Consider the following 16,441-nt stretch of genomic DNA (forward strand, 5'->3'; position numbering starts at 1 on the left):
TCTGTGAGTATAACAGAACTCATACGGCAGGCAAAAACCTGAGAAAGAATCAAAAGAAGTGGGAAAGCTGAGGTTGGTCGATTTTCAACTCAGCCCCTATTGACGTTACAGTGGGATATTGTTCATGTTGCACTTCCTAAGGCTTCCACTGGATGTCAACCGTCTTTAGAAACTTGTTTGATGCTTCTCCTATGAAGGGGGGCTGAATGAGAGGGGAATGAGTCAGAGGTCTGCCAGCAGTCACGTGCATTTCACATGAGAGGTATCTCCCGTTCCTTTGCTTTTCTGAAGACAAAGGAATTCTCCGGTTGGAATATTATTGAAGATTTATGTTAACTACATTCTAAAGATTGATTCCATACATAGTTTGACAAATTTCTACACTCTGTAACGGAACTTTTTGACATTTCGTCTGTGATAGAGGAAAATATGGTTGAAATGACTAATTATGTATACATTCCAATCAGAAACTGACTAGTCCAAATGCTATAATGTACTGTACATGTGAGTTTTCTCTCTTGCTCCCTTTCCCAATTGTATATAATGTAGTCAGGAGTTAGTAACAATGAAGGTATGTTCCTTAGTTCATTCAGTTGTACAAATCTCCAGGTGGTGGGAACGGGCCATCTCCAAATGGTCGGGAATGTTGATTTATGCTGACTGGCCTTGACTTCGTGCTGATAACGCGAAGGCTTGAGAGCTAGAGGGGCCCTCTGTTTGTGAAACGGAACGTTTGGAAAACGCTGACGTCATTTTCAGTTTATAACCTGTGGAAATGTGTGTAAGCATTCAGTACTCTCTGGAATTAAACGCTCTTACCTGGCTTTTGAGACTGGTCTCGATCTACTTCATGCATAATTAATGAACTTACACATCATTAATGAATTAGAAACGAGTGCGAAATTGGTTTTGGCAATTAAAGCATAAAGGAATTTAGAATTCCTCTATCAGTCTGCAACTAGTGAACGCTCTTCGTGGGTTTTGATTTGTTTACCAAACGCGATAACAAAAGTAGCTATTTTGACATAAATGATGGACATTATCGAACAAATCAAACATTTATTGTGGAACTGGGATTCCTGGGAGTGCATTCTGATGAAGATCATCAAAGGTAAGTTAATATTTATAACGTTATTTCTGACTTCTGTTGACTCCAACATGGCGGATATATGTATTTGTTCTCTGAGCGCCGTACTCAGATTATTGCATGGTTTGCTTTTTCCGTAAAGCTTTTATGAAATCTAACACAGCGGTTGCATTAAGGAGAAGTGTATCTAAAGTCCATGCATAACACTTGTATTTTCATCAACATTTATAATGAGTATTTCTGTAAATTGATGTGGCTCTCTGCAAAATCACTGGATGTTTTTGGAACTACTGAACAAAACACGCCAATGTATACTGAGATTTTTTTTATATAAATATGACCTTTATCAAACAAAACATACATGTATTGTGTAACATGAAGTCCTATGAGTGTCATCTGATGAAGATCATCAAAGGTTAGTGATTAATTTAATCTCTATTTTTCTTTTTGTGACTCCTCTCTTTGGCTGGAAAAATGCCTGTGTTTTTCTGTGGCTTGGCTCTGACCTAACATAATCATTTGATTAACAACATGATTACCTTTAAAATGGTATAAGATACTTGTATGTTTGAGGAATTTTAATTATGAGATTTCTGTTGTTTTGAATTTGGCGCCCTGCACTTTCACTGGCTGTTGTCATATCGATCCCGTTGATGGGATTTCAGCCCTGAGAAGTTTTAAAGGCACAGTCAACTTAGTGTATGTAAAGTTCTGACCCATTGGAATTGTGATACAGTGAATTATAAGTGAAATAATCTGTCTGTAACAATTGTTGAAAAAATTACTTGTCATTCCCAAAGTAGATGTCCTAACCAACTTGGCAAGTGATTGAAAATAAACTAGTTCTAATGACTCCAACCTAAATGTATGTAAACTTCCAACTTCTCCAACTGTATATTTTGATTTGTTTAACGTTTTTTGGTTACTATGTGTTATTTCATAGTTTTGATGTCTTCACTACTATTCTACAATGTAGAAAATAGTAAAACATTAAGAAAAACCCTGGGTTTCAATGGCCGAGCAGCTGCACACAAGCCTAAGATTACCATGCGCAATGCCAAGCGTCAGCTGGAGTGGTGTAAAGCTCGCCGCCATTGGACTCTGGAGCAGTGGAAACGCATTCTCTGGAGTGATGAATCACGCTTCACCATCTGGCAGTCTGACAGACGGATCTGGGTTTGGTCTATGCCAGGAGACCGCTAGCTGCCCCAATGCATAGTGTCAACTGTAAAGTTTGGTGGAGGAGGAATAATGGTCTTGAGCTGTTTTTCCTGGTTCGGGCCCCTTAATTCCAGTGAAGGGAAATGTTAATGCTACAGCATAAAATGACACTCTAGATGATTCTGTGCTTCCAACTTTGTGGCATTAGTTTGGGGAAGGCCCTTTCCTGTTGCAGCATGACAATGCACCCGTGCACAAAGCGAGGACCAACTCCATATTATGCTATATACTTTTTGGGGGGGAAATTGATCTGATGCTATATACTTTTTGGGGGGGAAATTGATCTGAGGGCCTTCAAAAGGGGCCTTATCTAGACTTTATAAACGCATGAACACAACTCAGAGGAGTGGTGGTTAATCCTGTGCATGCACGTGCACACACACACTCCCCAAACAGGCTCTCCATGTGAGCTAAACACCTCATTAGCCTTGTTGTCCTTATGTTATTTGGTGCCAGTCACCGCCATTCCAGGAGATGGTTTGAGGTGGTGTGTGTACACTGAGGCATACAGGCTGCCAGGCAGCACCATTCCAGGAGATGGTTTGAGGTGGTGTGTGTACACTGAGGCATACAGGCTGCCAGGCAGCACCATTCCAGGAGATGGTTTGAGGTGGTGTGTGTACACTGAGGCATACAGGCTGCCAGGCAGCACCATTCCAGGAGATGGTTTGAGGTGGTGTGTGTACACTGAGGCATACAGGCTGCCAGGCAGCACCATTCCGGGAGATGGTTTGAGGTGGTGTGTGTACACTGAGGCATACAGGCTGCCAGCAGCACCAGCAGCACCAGAGGCCTGAGATGTGGTGATAAACAGTAAGCCGTCCTCCATCATTCCTGCTGCTGCTAAGCCCCCTGATCCCTGTGGTGCTACTAGTTTGGGGAACTCATTAGCTGGGCTCCCCTAGGGAGGGCGAGAGGGAGGAAGAAGGGGGAAAGGTGGGAAGGGGAGGCAGGTACAGTATGTCTGCCTCTATGCCCACTCTATTTCCTCTCTCTCTCTCTCTCTCTCTCTCTCTCTCTCTCTCTCTCTCTCTCTCTCTCTCTCTCACTCTCTTTTCCCCTCCTCAACTTGTTTATACAGCACTCAAACCCTCCCATGGGATTACACACTGTCTACTACACAGATTAATTACTTAAAAATCATACAATGTGATTTTCTGGATTTTTGTTTTAGATTCCGTCTCTCACAGTTGAAGTGTATCTATGATAAAGATGATGATACAGACCTCTACATGCTTTGTAAGTAGGAAAACCTGCAAAATCATCAGTGTATCAAATACTTGTTCTCCCCACTGTACAATACTGCAAACATGAAGGCTGCTTGGTCTAAAGTGGAGGAGTCATACCCTCACATCACACCTATTGGCTGTGCTGCTCATGCATTGAATCTGCTCCTCAAGGACATCATGACACTGAAGTGCTTTGGGATGGAGATGCAAAATATGGCAGTCGTGCCTTATCTAATCAGCAACCTGGTGGAAGGGAATTTGTAGATCTGAGGCTCTTTCCCCTGTTGCCTTCATCATCCTCCAAATCCCACCAACATCAGCCACCTCAGAGCACAACTCGTCCTTGTTTGGGAACACACACACCAAAGCACGCAACAGGCTGACCAATACAAGGGTTGAAAAATTGGTGACTATCCAGGCAAATTTGATGCTTTTTGAGCCTGATAACGAGCCATCCTCAACAAGGTTGGAAAGTGACAGTGAAGATGAGGTCTCAGAGTCAGATGTTCAAGAGGTGGACATTGAGGAGGTCCAGGGAGAAGACATGGAATCCTGAGAGAAAGTCAACCAAAGCTTTAGTTTCTAGACTATAATTTTATAGATGTATGTTGAAAACCTTTTTGGGAGATGCAATGGATCATTGGGGATCATTCAATATTCCCTTTCTTTTGATGTTTAGTGAAATCACCCCGTGTGAAGAGTCAACTCATTTAATTAGTTCAATCTGTAACTAAATTGTTTTATTTATTTATATTGGAAGGAAATCATTTGCAATTATGTCTACTTATGATAAGGTAAAATGTTTAAGTTTCTGTCTCCATATGACATGGTAAATATATACAACGCAAAAAACATCTACATTTAAATGGTATTCATATTCATTTGCATATATTTTCATTAATTCTCATATATTCCCGTTAATTCCCATCTATTCCCGTTAATTCCCACGGAAAGTTTCCACCTCTGAATATTCCCCAAAATGTGCAACCCTAACTGTAGCTAACACTTGATGTATCTCCAACCTGGTACAACCCCAACTTCAATAGGAAAACCAGTCAGTTAGCAAACAACAGGAAACAGCATTTGGCCCCTGCCTGTCATTGTGAAAACCCTGAGTGTAATCCAGCACTAACACCTATATGGGCTTTAGCGTTGTTTTTTAGCGTTGTATATATTTACCATGTCATATGAGACAGAAACATAAACATTTTGGGTAAATGTCATCTTGAGTGAAACAGATGACCCAAGATCAAAAGATCAAGTCAGTCCACTTGACATTGGTGAAAACAGGTCACATTGGTGCCTTGACCTGAGTCACATAGTTGATATCTAGCCTATCAGTTGCTGAGGTCAAATTATAGTTGATGTAATTCTGTGAATGCCTAACTTTTAGCTCACTTTCAAGGTGTTGGAAAGTACAGATGACCTGGGCTCAATACCATTTCCCCTGTGCTATTGTCTATGATCTCTACTAGTGTACTATAAGGATATTAGAATATCATCCTAATCCTGCGTTGTTTATGTGTACTTCTGAATGAGCATGTCGATGACCAATCCAGTTATATAAGGATGTGTTGGTGAAAGGATTGTCTGAAAGTCCACTTCAGATGCAATGAAGAATCCAGTCTATAACCATCCCAACTCTTTGCTCCATGGGTGTTATTGGCAGGGATAGATCAAATCACTTCCGTGCTTATCGGACAGAGACCGTTCATGGAGAAAATATAAACATTAATTTATAAACAGGGAGAAGCAGGAGGGGGCTCTCACGCACACGTGCTCACGTCATCTCTGGTGGACCCGCCTTTCCTATTCCAGGATGTGGTTTATACAGTAGATGCGCATGTAGCGGCTCGCATGGTTCTTCTGAATGGAACAATGTGACGGTCGGAAAGTGACAGCCTTAACCACTCGGGGTTAACGATTAAGCCTGGTACGGGCCGTTACCGTACATAAGGCATGCACACCTGCGCCCACACAGGCTGCAGCACACATTATAACCGAGTGCAGGATATGAGACAACCGTTGTGTGGCGTTCAGCAGTGCCCTCTGTTCTGCTTCTGTTTTGAGTTCTCTCGTCTCCTCCGTGGATCTACGCGGTTTAGGTAAAGAACTGTCTGTTATACCTGATGTGCTGGTACCGATCCAGACCTATTGGATGCTGACCATAGACTATTTTCATGTTTTATTACTCACTGCACCCCTCTCTCCCCTCTCTCCCCCCTCTCTCTCTCTCTCTCTCTCTCTCTCTCTCTCTCTCTCTCTCTCTCTCTGTGTATGTGAATAAATGTTTATTATCGGTAAGGGAATATCTTTTGTTGTTGTCATGGCCACTTCAGAGAATATTTCCTGCCTCATGTTAGTTTATCTGTCAAGCCAGTTGCTTGAACTATTTCATTAGACACTTTGAGAGAAAAAATCCACATGATCTGTCATTTAATACAGCGATCGTGTTGGAATTATTACTAAAACAGGAGGGTTCCCCCTATTCAGCTACGACCAAGCTTGTACTAATTTACGCCTTTGCCATGTTGGGCTGCGAGGTATTGGTCTTGACTACTAAACAGAGCAAAGGATTGTTCCCGGACCAGGGGGGAAACCAAATGCGCACTGACGTTTCAGCGTATCCTCTACGGATGTCATAAGATGCTGGGAGAGAATCAGCGTTAGAGGATGTACACCTTGATTGAAGGCAGATTATTTATAGCCGGTCAGAGGAAATTACATGTTTGGCGCTATATCCTGTATATATATATCCATTTGTAAACGTTCCTATAGGCAACCCCTCTTCACAACGCCAAACAAGAGTGTAAAGCGTGGAGAGGTGTTGGCACAAAACACCGCTTTTAACGGTTAGCCAAACCTTAGTAAACTCATCTTGAAGTAGACAGCTGAAAGTAAATGCTGATTTAGGTGGGCTAGAGCCTAAGTGTTTAAGGGTTCTGTTCATCCATAGATCATGATCATGTCAAGAAATGATGCCGCTGTGGAATTAGGTAACAATGTAGGCCTATTGATATGGATATCACCCGTTTGAGGATAACATCGGCAAACAGCCTAAAATTCTATTTTTAAATATCTCACCAGTGCCCACCAAATACATTCTGTATTGCCATGTCCATTCCATTGGACATTTGTGCGCAATAATGCTATTTAAAGGCAAATGGCTACAAAAGCCAATAAAACTAGTTTGAATAAATTTTGTAAAGCTAATATTTCATGTGAAAGAGACAGAACATGTAGCCTATGCATAAACGTTATTCATAATCTCTTCTCTTTCAGGAGAACCGTGGCCAGAGCGCTGGAGGATAAGTACTTTTCCGCAGTTCAGTAACCCAATCCGTGCTGCAGATCTTTAAATACTCTTCATAAAATAACCACGTGGTGTAAGGTGAGACCTTCCCAGCCCCGGACACCGACTGGCGCGAGCTAGTCTTGAGAGAACTGTCAGAGTGCGTGCAGGACTGGACTGCGCTCTTGGATGACTTTCTGAAAATAACAACTGGACCTAGGCTACTTCATTTACCTTTTAAGACCAACTTTTCAATACCCTTTGGCTACCAGACGTTATTGACCAGATTATGCTATCAGATAACATTGACCAGATAACAATTTGTTTGTTTCTTTGTTTTTGATATCTTTTCGGAAAATATATGTTTCATTCTTTTATCCATCTGCCTACCTTGAGCACGCAGTGAATGGAGAACATACTCGAGCTTCTCCCGAAGCACCGGCAAGAGGGTACGCACGCCTGGGGGAGAGCGGCGACTCACACCTGCCTTTGCAGACGCAAGAGTAGCCTAGTTGCGCCCTTGAATCGTTTTTTTATTACCACATAATTTCGCGTTCGTGACCACACCTGAGTGCCACTCACCAGCATTTTTTAATGGGATAAATTATGTTGTGAGATCAGGTTATTAAAAACCGATCAAGGGAAATCTAAACTCAATTAAACGTCCCACACCTTTTGGCCATAGCCTATATTTCTCATTCAGTCTACTGTCCCCAAAAGCTTCCGCATGGTACTTTGGTCGAAAGATCAAGACAAACCGTTGGACACTGACATGTCATCGGGGGCGATAGAGATGAAGAAGGAAGTGGTGCCACCAGCATACCTCCACTCCAACGGCTCCGTTCACCCGGCCATCCTCACCGAGGACCCCGAGGAGATGAGACCGGAGGAGAGGGGCGAGTACGAGCTCACGGAGGTGACATCCGTCGTGGAGAGGTCTGGTGAACCAGGAGATGAGGACCGGGAGATAGTGGTGATAGACTGTAGGGCGAATGCCAAGGGCCAGCGCGAGGAGGACGCTCTCCTGGAGAACGCCAGCCAGAGCAATGAGAGTGACGACATAAGCACTGACCAGAGCCCAGAGCCACCGGCGCCATTGAAGGAGACTTCCTTCTCTATTGGCCTCCAGGTGGTCTTACCGTTCCTGCTGGCCGGGTTCGGGACAGTGGCGGCGGGTATGGTGCTGGACATCGTTCAGGTGAGGAGAGACTATTTTGATGTTTATTGCTAATCGGGATGCTTGGGACAACCTAATTCCGACGTCACCCCATTGAAGAAGACATTTTAAACGGTGAAGGTAATGGTTAGGGTTTAGGGTAGGGTTAGGGTTTAGGGTAGGGTTAGGGTTTAGGGTAGGGTTAGGGTTTAGGGTAGGGTTTGGGTTTAGGGTTAGGGTTAGGGTAGGGTTAGGGTTAGGGTTAGGGTTAGGGTTAGGGTAGAGTTAGGGTTAGGGTTTAGGGTTTAGGGTTAGGGTTTAGGGTTAGGGTTTAGGGTTAGGGTTAGGGTTGGGGTTAGGGTTTAGGGTCAGGGTTAGGGTAGGGTTTGGGTTAGGGTAGGGTTGTCCCTAGAATTCTGATTAGTGTCTACCCTGTTTTGATTCACACCAATTTATTTCTGATGTGACAGGTCACATGGTCAGATAAAAACTCCTACTGATTCAATCTGCAGTATGGACTAAGAAACAGAATGTTGAGACATAGTTCTTTTCCACCTGTAGGCTATAGACAACACTATTCCCTGTGTCAGGAACTGTACTGTGATGTGCTTATGCTACCTCATCCACAATCTAGTAGTCACTACAGTCCCAGTCCTATTAAGACAATAAGGGCCCAGTGTTCAGCCTATTGCTACAGTCGTGTTGTTAGTCATGCTTGTCACTGACACAAAGGGAGGGAGGAAGTGGAATAGACACTGTTGCCTGTCTGATTGATTTAGCCACATATATTATTATATTAGTATGCATAACTAAACCTAAACTAAATAGCATTGCAATGTTCGGCCTAAGCTGCTGTCATTGTGTGATGATGAGCGATGACTACTAAGGGGCTGGTCTTGGGCATGTTTCAATGAACTGCTTGGTTCGAGTCAGATTGGCCCAGCGCCCGTCAATCCCTTTCCTGCCAGCCAATGTGACAGCTCAGCTCTGATGATGGACAGAATGGGAGGTTATCGGAGACCATGGGAGTATCTACGTAACATATGACCCCTTCACCCCCCCCCCCCCCACCTGGCACATGTTGGAACACAGTCTGTTCTTGGAAGGGGGAGGGGAGGTTGAGGAGGTAGAGAGGACAGCTGGGCCGTTTAATAAAGACTTGTCTGTTGATTTATCTGACATATCTGTGAAGGCTGCTGAGACAGAGACTTAAACACATAGGTTTATCCTCATGGTTCTGATAAAAAATAATATAGCAGAACAGAATAGAATAACACATAGAGTGGAACAGAGGAGAGTATGTGCATGCATCTGTAAATATAGTGGTTATTTCAGCCACTGTAGCTGACTGTAACCCGAAGGAGACCAACAACAGAGCCACAGGGAAAACAATTCAACTAACTTATAATTACTCTCCTTCCCACTTTCCTGTTGACTTGCCTGGTGTAAACTGGGTGTGGGTGTTATTGTTGGTATGTGTGTGTGTGTGTGTGAACACATGGTGTGGGTGTTATTGTTGGTACATGTGTGTGTGAACACTTGCGTACAAGTGTGTACAGTGTAAAAATACGGTCCTGGGCGCCTGGCAGGTCATATATTTCTTTAAGGTCAGCCTCTGCTACAGATAAAGCTGGAGGTGCCTGGTTGCTGGGAGACCAAGCGCTGGCTCCGACTACTCATTTTGATGCCAACATGGTGTACCCCAGGAACTCTGGACAGAGAGAGAGAGAGGGAAGGCGGAGGGGGGGAGAAGGAGAGGAGAGGGGTAAGTAGGGAGTGAAATGAACACAGAGCGAGAGAGAGAGAGAGAGAGAGAGAGAGAGAGAGAGAGAGGGAAGGCGGAGAGGGGGGGGGAGGGAGGGAGAAGGAGAGGAGAGGGGTAAGTAGGGAGTGGGGAGCGGAGGGAGTGGAGGGAAGGCAGAGAGGGGGGCAGGAGGGAGGAGAGAGAGGAGAGGGGAAGGGGCAGAGCGAGAGAGAGAGGGGGCAGGAGGGGGGAGGGAGAAGGAGAGGAGAGGGGTAAGTAGGGAGTGGAATGAACACACAGAGAGAGAGAGAGAGAGAGAGAGGGAAGGTGGGAAGGGGGAGGGAGAAGGAGAGGGTAAGTAGGGAGTGGAATGAACACAGAGAGAGAGGGGGGGGGGGGGGGGAGAAGGAGAGGAGAGGGGTAAGTAGGGAGTGGAAGGAACACAGAGAGAGAGAGAGAGAGAGAGAGAGGGAAGGCAGAGAGGGGGAAGGAGGGAGGGAGAAGGGGAGGAGAGGGGTAAGTAGGGAGTGGAATGAACACACAGAGAGAGAGAGAGGGAAGGCGGAGAGGGGGAAGGAGGGAGGGAGAAGGAGAGGAAAGGGGTAAGTAGAGAGTGGAATGAACAGAGAGAGAGAGAGAGAGAGAGAGAGAGAGAGAGAGAGGGTGAAGAGAAAGAGGTGGGAGTGGTTCTAGTGTTATAACTGTTGTTATAAGGACAGATTACTGCCTTGCTGTGGTTTAAAGCATGCACTCTCATGCCGTTAACCATGTCATGCCCTCTAATCAGGATTGTTCACTCAGGAATTGTTCAACCAGCGCTCAGGAATTGTTCACTTCAGAATTTCTCTCTCTCCTTGTCTGTCTACCTCTCTCATTTTCTAATTCGTTCATATCATGCTGATTCATCTAAGCAATTGTTGATCTCAGAGTCAATAACAACAGCTGTGATGATAAAGATAAGAGAAAGTTATATCATTCCCTATGTGAAGAGACATAATAATGACAATGTTGTCAGTATAGTGAATGGTTCTAGAAGCTTGTCTAGTAGATTCTATCACATTCTAATTCCCCTCCCTTGACACTGCTAACTGCTAACTCAGCTAATCCCCTTCTGCCCTTGCAGGAGGCATCTCTCTCTCTCTCTCTCTCTCTCTCTCTCTCTCTCTCTCTCTCTCTCTCTCATTAATTAAGCAAGCTAGTTCTGACTCAGATGTATGGTAGATGCAAAATATCTCATCCCCCTCAGTGTGTGTGTGTGTTGCCCCTTGTCTCAGCTTCTGGAAAGGTAATGGTTGCCCAGGGTGATGCATGTTCATGTTCTCAACAGCGTTCTCTACAATGTCTGTGTAAAATGTGACCCACCTCTTTAACTTCACTTAGTTTCCCCCTTTACACACAAACACACAAACATATGCACACACACCCTCTAGCCCAAATCCGCCAGAGTTGCCCAGGATAGACAACACAGGACAGTATGGAAAAGGAAGGGACTGATTTATAAATACACTAGATGATTGGTAATGGGTGCTGTGTTGAAGTCGAAAATGACTCCATCTTGGCACTCCCCCACCATGGCAAAAAATATTTTAGAAGCTATAGAAATATATTTATTAATATCTACATTAGTTTTTGCCACATTTACAGTGGGAAGAAAAAGTATGTGAACCCTTTAGAATTACCTGGTTTTCTGCATAAATTTGTCATCAAATTTAATCTGATCTTCATCTAAGTCACAACAATAGACACACATTCTGCTTAAACTAATAACAAATCAAATCAAATCAAATTTATTTATATAGCCCTTCGTACATCAGCTGATATCTCAAAGTGCTGTACAGAAACCCAGCCTAAAACCCCAAACAGCAAACAATGCAGGTGTAAAAGCACGGTGGCTAGGAAAAACTCCCTAGAAAGGCCAAAACCTAGGAAGAAACCTAGAGAGGAACCAGGCTATGTGGGGTGGCCAGTCCTCTTCTGGCTGTGCCGGGTAGAGATTATAACAGAACATGACCAAGATGTTCAAATGTTCATAAATGACCAGCATGGTCGAATAATAATAAGGCAGAACAGTTTAAACTGGAGCAGCAGCACAGTCAGGTGGACTGGGGACAGCAAGGAGTCATCATGTCAGGTAGTCCTGGGGCACGGTCCTAGGGCTCAGGTCCTCCGAGAGAGAGAGAAAGAAAGAGAGAATTAGAGAGAGCATATGTGGGGTTGCCAGTCCTCTTCTGGCTGTGCCGGGTGGAGATTATAACAGAACGTGGCCAAGATGTTCAAATGTTCATAAATGACCAGCATGGTTGAATAATAGTAAGGCAGAACAGTTGAAACTGGAGCAGCAGCATGGCCAGGTGGACTGGGGACAGCAAGGAGTCATCATGTCAGGTAGTCCTGGGACATGGTCCTACAGCCCAGGCCAGTTGAAACTGGAGCAGCAGCATGGCCAGGTGGACTGGGGACAGCAAGGAGTCATCATGTCAGGTAGTCCTGGGGCATGGTCCTAGGGCTCAGGTCCTCCGAGAGAGAGAAAGAAAGAGAGAAGGAGAGAATTAGAGAACGCACACTTAGATTCACACAGGACACCGAATAGGACAGGAGAAGTACTCCAGATATAACAAACTGACCCTAGCCCCCCGACACATAAACTAATGCAGCATAAATACTGGAGGCTGAGACAGGAGGGGTCAGGAGACACTGTGGCCCCATCCGAGGACACCCCCGGACAGGGCCAAACAGGAAGGATATAACCCCACCCACTTTGCCAAAGCACAGCCCCCACACCACTAGAGGGATATCTTCAACCACCAACTTACCATCCTGAGACAAGGCCAGTATAGCCCACAAAGATCTCCGCCACGGCACAACCCAAGGGGGGCGCCACCCAGACAGGCCGACCACAACAGTGAATCAACCCACCCAGGTGACGCACCCCCCCCAGGGACGGCATGAGAGAGCCCCAGTAAGCCAGTGACTCAGCCCCCGTAACAGGGTAGAGGCAGAGAATCCCAGTGGAAAGAGGGGAATCGGCCAGGCAGAGACAGCAAGGGCGGTTCGTTGCTCCAGAGCCTTTCCGTTCACCTTCCCACTCCTGGGCCAGACTACACTCAATCATATGACCCACTGAAGAGATGAGTCTTCAGTAAAGACTTAAAGGTTGAGACCGAGTTTGCGTCTCTGACATGGGTAGGCAGACCGTTCCATAAAAATGGAGCTCTATAGGAGAAAGCCCTGCCTCCAGCTGTTTGCTTAGAAATTCTAGGGACAATTAGGAGGCCTGCGTCTTGTGACCGTAGCGTACGTGTAGGTATGTACGGCAGGACCAAATCAGAGAGATAGGTAGGAGCAAGCCCATGTAATGCTTTGTAGGTTAGCAGTAAAACCTTGAAATCAGCCCTTGCTTTGACAGGAAGCCAGTGTAGAGAGGCTAGCACTGGAGTAATATGATCAAATTTTTGGTTCTAGTCAGGATTCTAGCAGCCGTATTCAGCACTAACTGAAGTTTATTTAGTGCTTTATCTGGGTAGCCGGAAAATAGAGCATTGCAGTAGTCTAACCTAGAAGTGACAAAAGCATGGATTAATTTTTCTGCATCATTTTTGGACAGAAAGTTTCTGATTTTTGCAATGTTACGTAGATGGAAAAAGCTGTCCTCGAAATGGTCTTGATATGTTCTTCAAAGAGAGATCAGGGTCCAGAGTAACGCCGAGGTCCTTCACAGTTTTATTTGAGACGACTGTACAACCATTAAGATTAATTGTCAGATTCAACAGAAGATCTCTTTGTTTCTTGGGACCTAGAACAAGCATCTCTGTTTTGTCCGAGTTTAATAGTAGAAAGTTTGCAGCCATCCACTTCCTTATGTCTGAAACACATGCTTCTAGCGAGGGCAATTTTGGGGCTTCACCATGTTTCATTGAAATGTACAGCTGTGTGTCATCCGCATAGCAGTGAAAGTTTACATTATGTTTTCGAATAACATCCCCAAGAGGTAAAATATATAGTGAAAACAATAGTGGTCCTAAAACAGAACCTTGAGGAACACCGAAATTTACAGTTGATTTGTCAGAGGACAAACCATTCACAGAGACAAACTGATATCTTTCCGACAGATAAGATCTAAACCAGGCCAGAACATGTCCGTGTAGACCAATTTGGGTTTCCAATCTCTCCAAAAGAATGTGGTGATCGATGGTATCAAAAGCAGCACTAAGGTCTAGGAGCACGAGGACAGATGCAGAGCCTCGGTCCGTTGCCATTAAAATGTCATTTACCACCTTCACAAGTGCCGTCTCAGTGCTATGATGGGGTCTAAAACCAGACTGAAGCATTTCGTATACATTGTTTGTCTTCAGGAAGGCAGTGAGTTGCTGCGCAACAGCCTTCTCTAAAATTTTGAGAGGAATGGAAGATTCGATATAGGCCGATAGTTTTTATATTTTCTGGGTCAAGGTTTGGCTTTTTCAAGAGGCTTTATTACTGCCACTTTTAGTGAGTTTGGTACACATCCAGTGGATAGAGAGCCGTTTATTATGTTCAACATAGGAGGGCCAAGCACAGGAAGCAGCTCTTTCAGTAGTTTAGTTGGAATAGGGTCCAGTATGCAGCTTGAAGGTTTAGAGGCCATGATTATTTTCATCATTGTGTCAAGAGATATAGTACTAAAAGACTTGAGCGTCTCTCTTGATCCTAGGTCCTGGCAGAGTTGTGCAGACTCAGGACAACTGAGGTTTGGAGGAATACGCAGGTTTAAAGAGGAGTCCGTAATTTGCTTTCTAATAATCATAATCTTTTCCTCAAAGAAGTTCATGAATTTATCACTGCTAAAGTGAAAGTCATCCTCTCTTGGGGAATGCTGCTTTTTAGTTAGCTTTGCGACAGTATCAAAAAGGAATTTCGGATTGTTCTTATTTTCCTCAATTAAGTTAGAAAAATAGGATGATCGAGCAGCAGTAAGGGCTCTTCGGTACTGCACGGTACCGTCATTCCAAGCTAGTCGGAAGACTTCCAGTTTGGTGTGGCGCCATTTCCGTTCCAATTTTCTGGAAGCTTGCTTCAGAGCTCGGGTATTTTCTGTGTACCAGGGAGCTAGTTTCTTATGAGACATTTTTTTAGTTTTTAGGGGTGCAACTGCATCTAGGGTATTGCGCAAGGTTAAATTGAGATACTCAGTTAGGTGGTTAACGGATTTTTGTCCTCTGGCGTCCTTGGGTAGGCAGAGGGAGTCTGGAAGGGCATCAAGGAATCTTTGTGTTGTCTGTGAATTTATAGCACGACTTTTGATGTTCCTTGGTTGGGGTCTGAGAAGATTATTTGTTGTGATTGCAAACGTAATAAAATGGTGGTCCGATAGTCCAGGATTATGAGGAAAAACATTAAGATCCACAACATTTATTCCATGGGACAAAACTAGGTCCAGCGTATGACTGTGACAGTGAGTGGGTCCAGAGACATGTTGGACAAAACCCACTGAGTCGATGATGGCTCCGAAAGCCTTTTGGAGTGGGTCTGTGGACTTTTCCATGTGAATATTAAAGTCACCAAAGATTAGAATATTATCTGCAATGACTACAAGGTCCGATAGGAATTCAGGGAACTCAGTGAGAAACGCTGTATATGGCCCAGGAGGCCTGTAAACAGTAGCTATAAAAAGTGATTGAGTAGGCTGCATAGATTTCATGACTAGAAGCTCAAAAGGCGAAAACGTCATTTTTTTTTTTTTTTGTAAATTGAAATTTGCTATCGTAAATGTTAGCAACACCTCCGCCTTTGCGGGATGCACGGGGATATGGTCACTAGTGTAGCCAGGAGGTGAGGCCTCATTTAACACAGTAAATTCATCAGGCTTAAGCCATGTTTCAGTCAGGCCAATCACATCAAGATTATGATCAGTGATTAGTTCATTGACTATAATTGCCTTTGAAGTAAGGGATCTAACATTAAGTAGCCCTATTTTGAGAAGTGAGGTATCATGATCTCTTTCAGTAATGACAGGAATGGAGGTGGTCTTTATCCTAGTGAGATTGCTAAGGCGAACACCGCCATGTTTAGTTTTGCCCAACCTAGGTCGAGGCACAGACACGGTCTCAATGGTGATAGCTGAGCTGACTACACTGACTATGCTAGTGGCAGACTCCACTATGCTGGCAGGCTGGCTAATAGCCTGCTGCCTGGCCTGCACCCTATTTCATTGTGGAGCTAGAGGAGTTAGAGCCCTGTCTATGTTGGTAGATAAGATGAGAGCACCCCTCCAGCTAGGATGGAGTCCGTCACTCCTCAGCAGGTCAGGCTTGGTCCTGTTTGTGGGTGAGTCCCAGAAAGAGGGCCAATTATCTACAAATTCTATCTTTTGGGAGGGGCAGAAAACAGTTTTCAACCAGCGATTGAGTTGTGAGACTCTGCTGTAGAGCTCATCACTCCCCTAACTGGGAGGGCCAGAGACAATTACTCGATGCCGACACATCTTTCTAGCTGATATGCACGCAGAAGCTATGTTGCGCTTGGTGATCTCTGACTGTTTCATCCTAACATCGTTGGTGCCGACGTGGATAACAATATCTCTATACTCTCTACACTCGCCAGTTTTAGCTTTAGCCAGCACCATCTTCAGATTAGCCTTAACGTCGGTAGCCCTGCCCCGGGTAAACAGTGTATGATCGCTGGATGATTCGCTTTAAGTCTAATACTGCGGGTAATGGAGTCGCCAATGACTAGA

At 44.6% G+C, this 16,441-nt stretch overlaps 1 protein-coding gene across 1 annotated transcript in view; it reads left to right on the forward strand.

The window, feature by feature from the left end:
- Nucleotides 1–5,423: 5,423 nt before the first annotated feature.
- Nucleotides 5,424–16,441, forward strand: part of LOC115143238 (solute carrier family 41 member 1-like) — a 34,290-nt gene continuing 23,272 nt past the window's right edge. The window contains 2 exon segments of the mRNA XM_029683407.2: nucleotides 5,424–5,642; nucleotides 6,820–8,027. Of these exon segments, the coding sequence (XP_029539267.2) occupies nucleotides 7,557–8,027 (471 nt within the window). The 5' untranslated portion in view covers nucleotides 5,424–5,642; nucleotides 6,820–7,556.

This window comes from Oncorhynchus nerka, linkage group LG15, assembly GCF_034236695.1.
Source record: "Oncorhynchus nerka isolate Pitt River linkage group LG15, Oner_Uvic_2.0, whole genome shotgun sequence".
Classification (NCBI taxonomy): Eukaryota; Metazoa; Chordata; class Actinopteri; order Salmoniformes; family Salmonidae; genus Oncorhynchus; species Oncorhynchus nerka.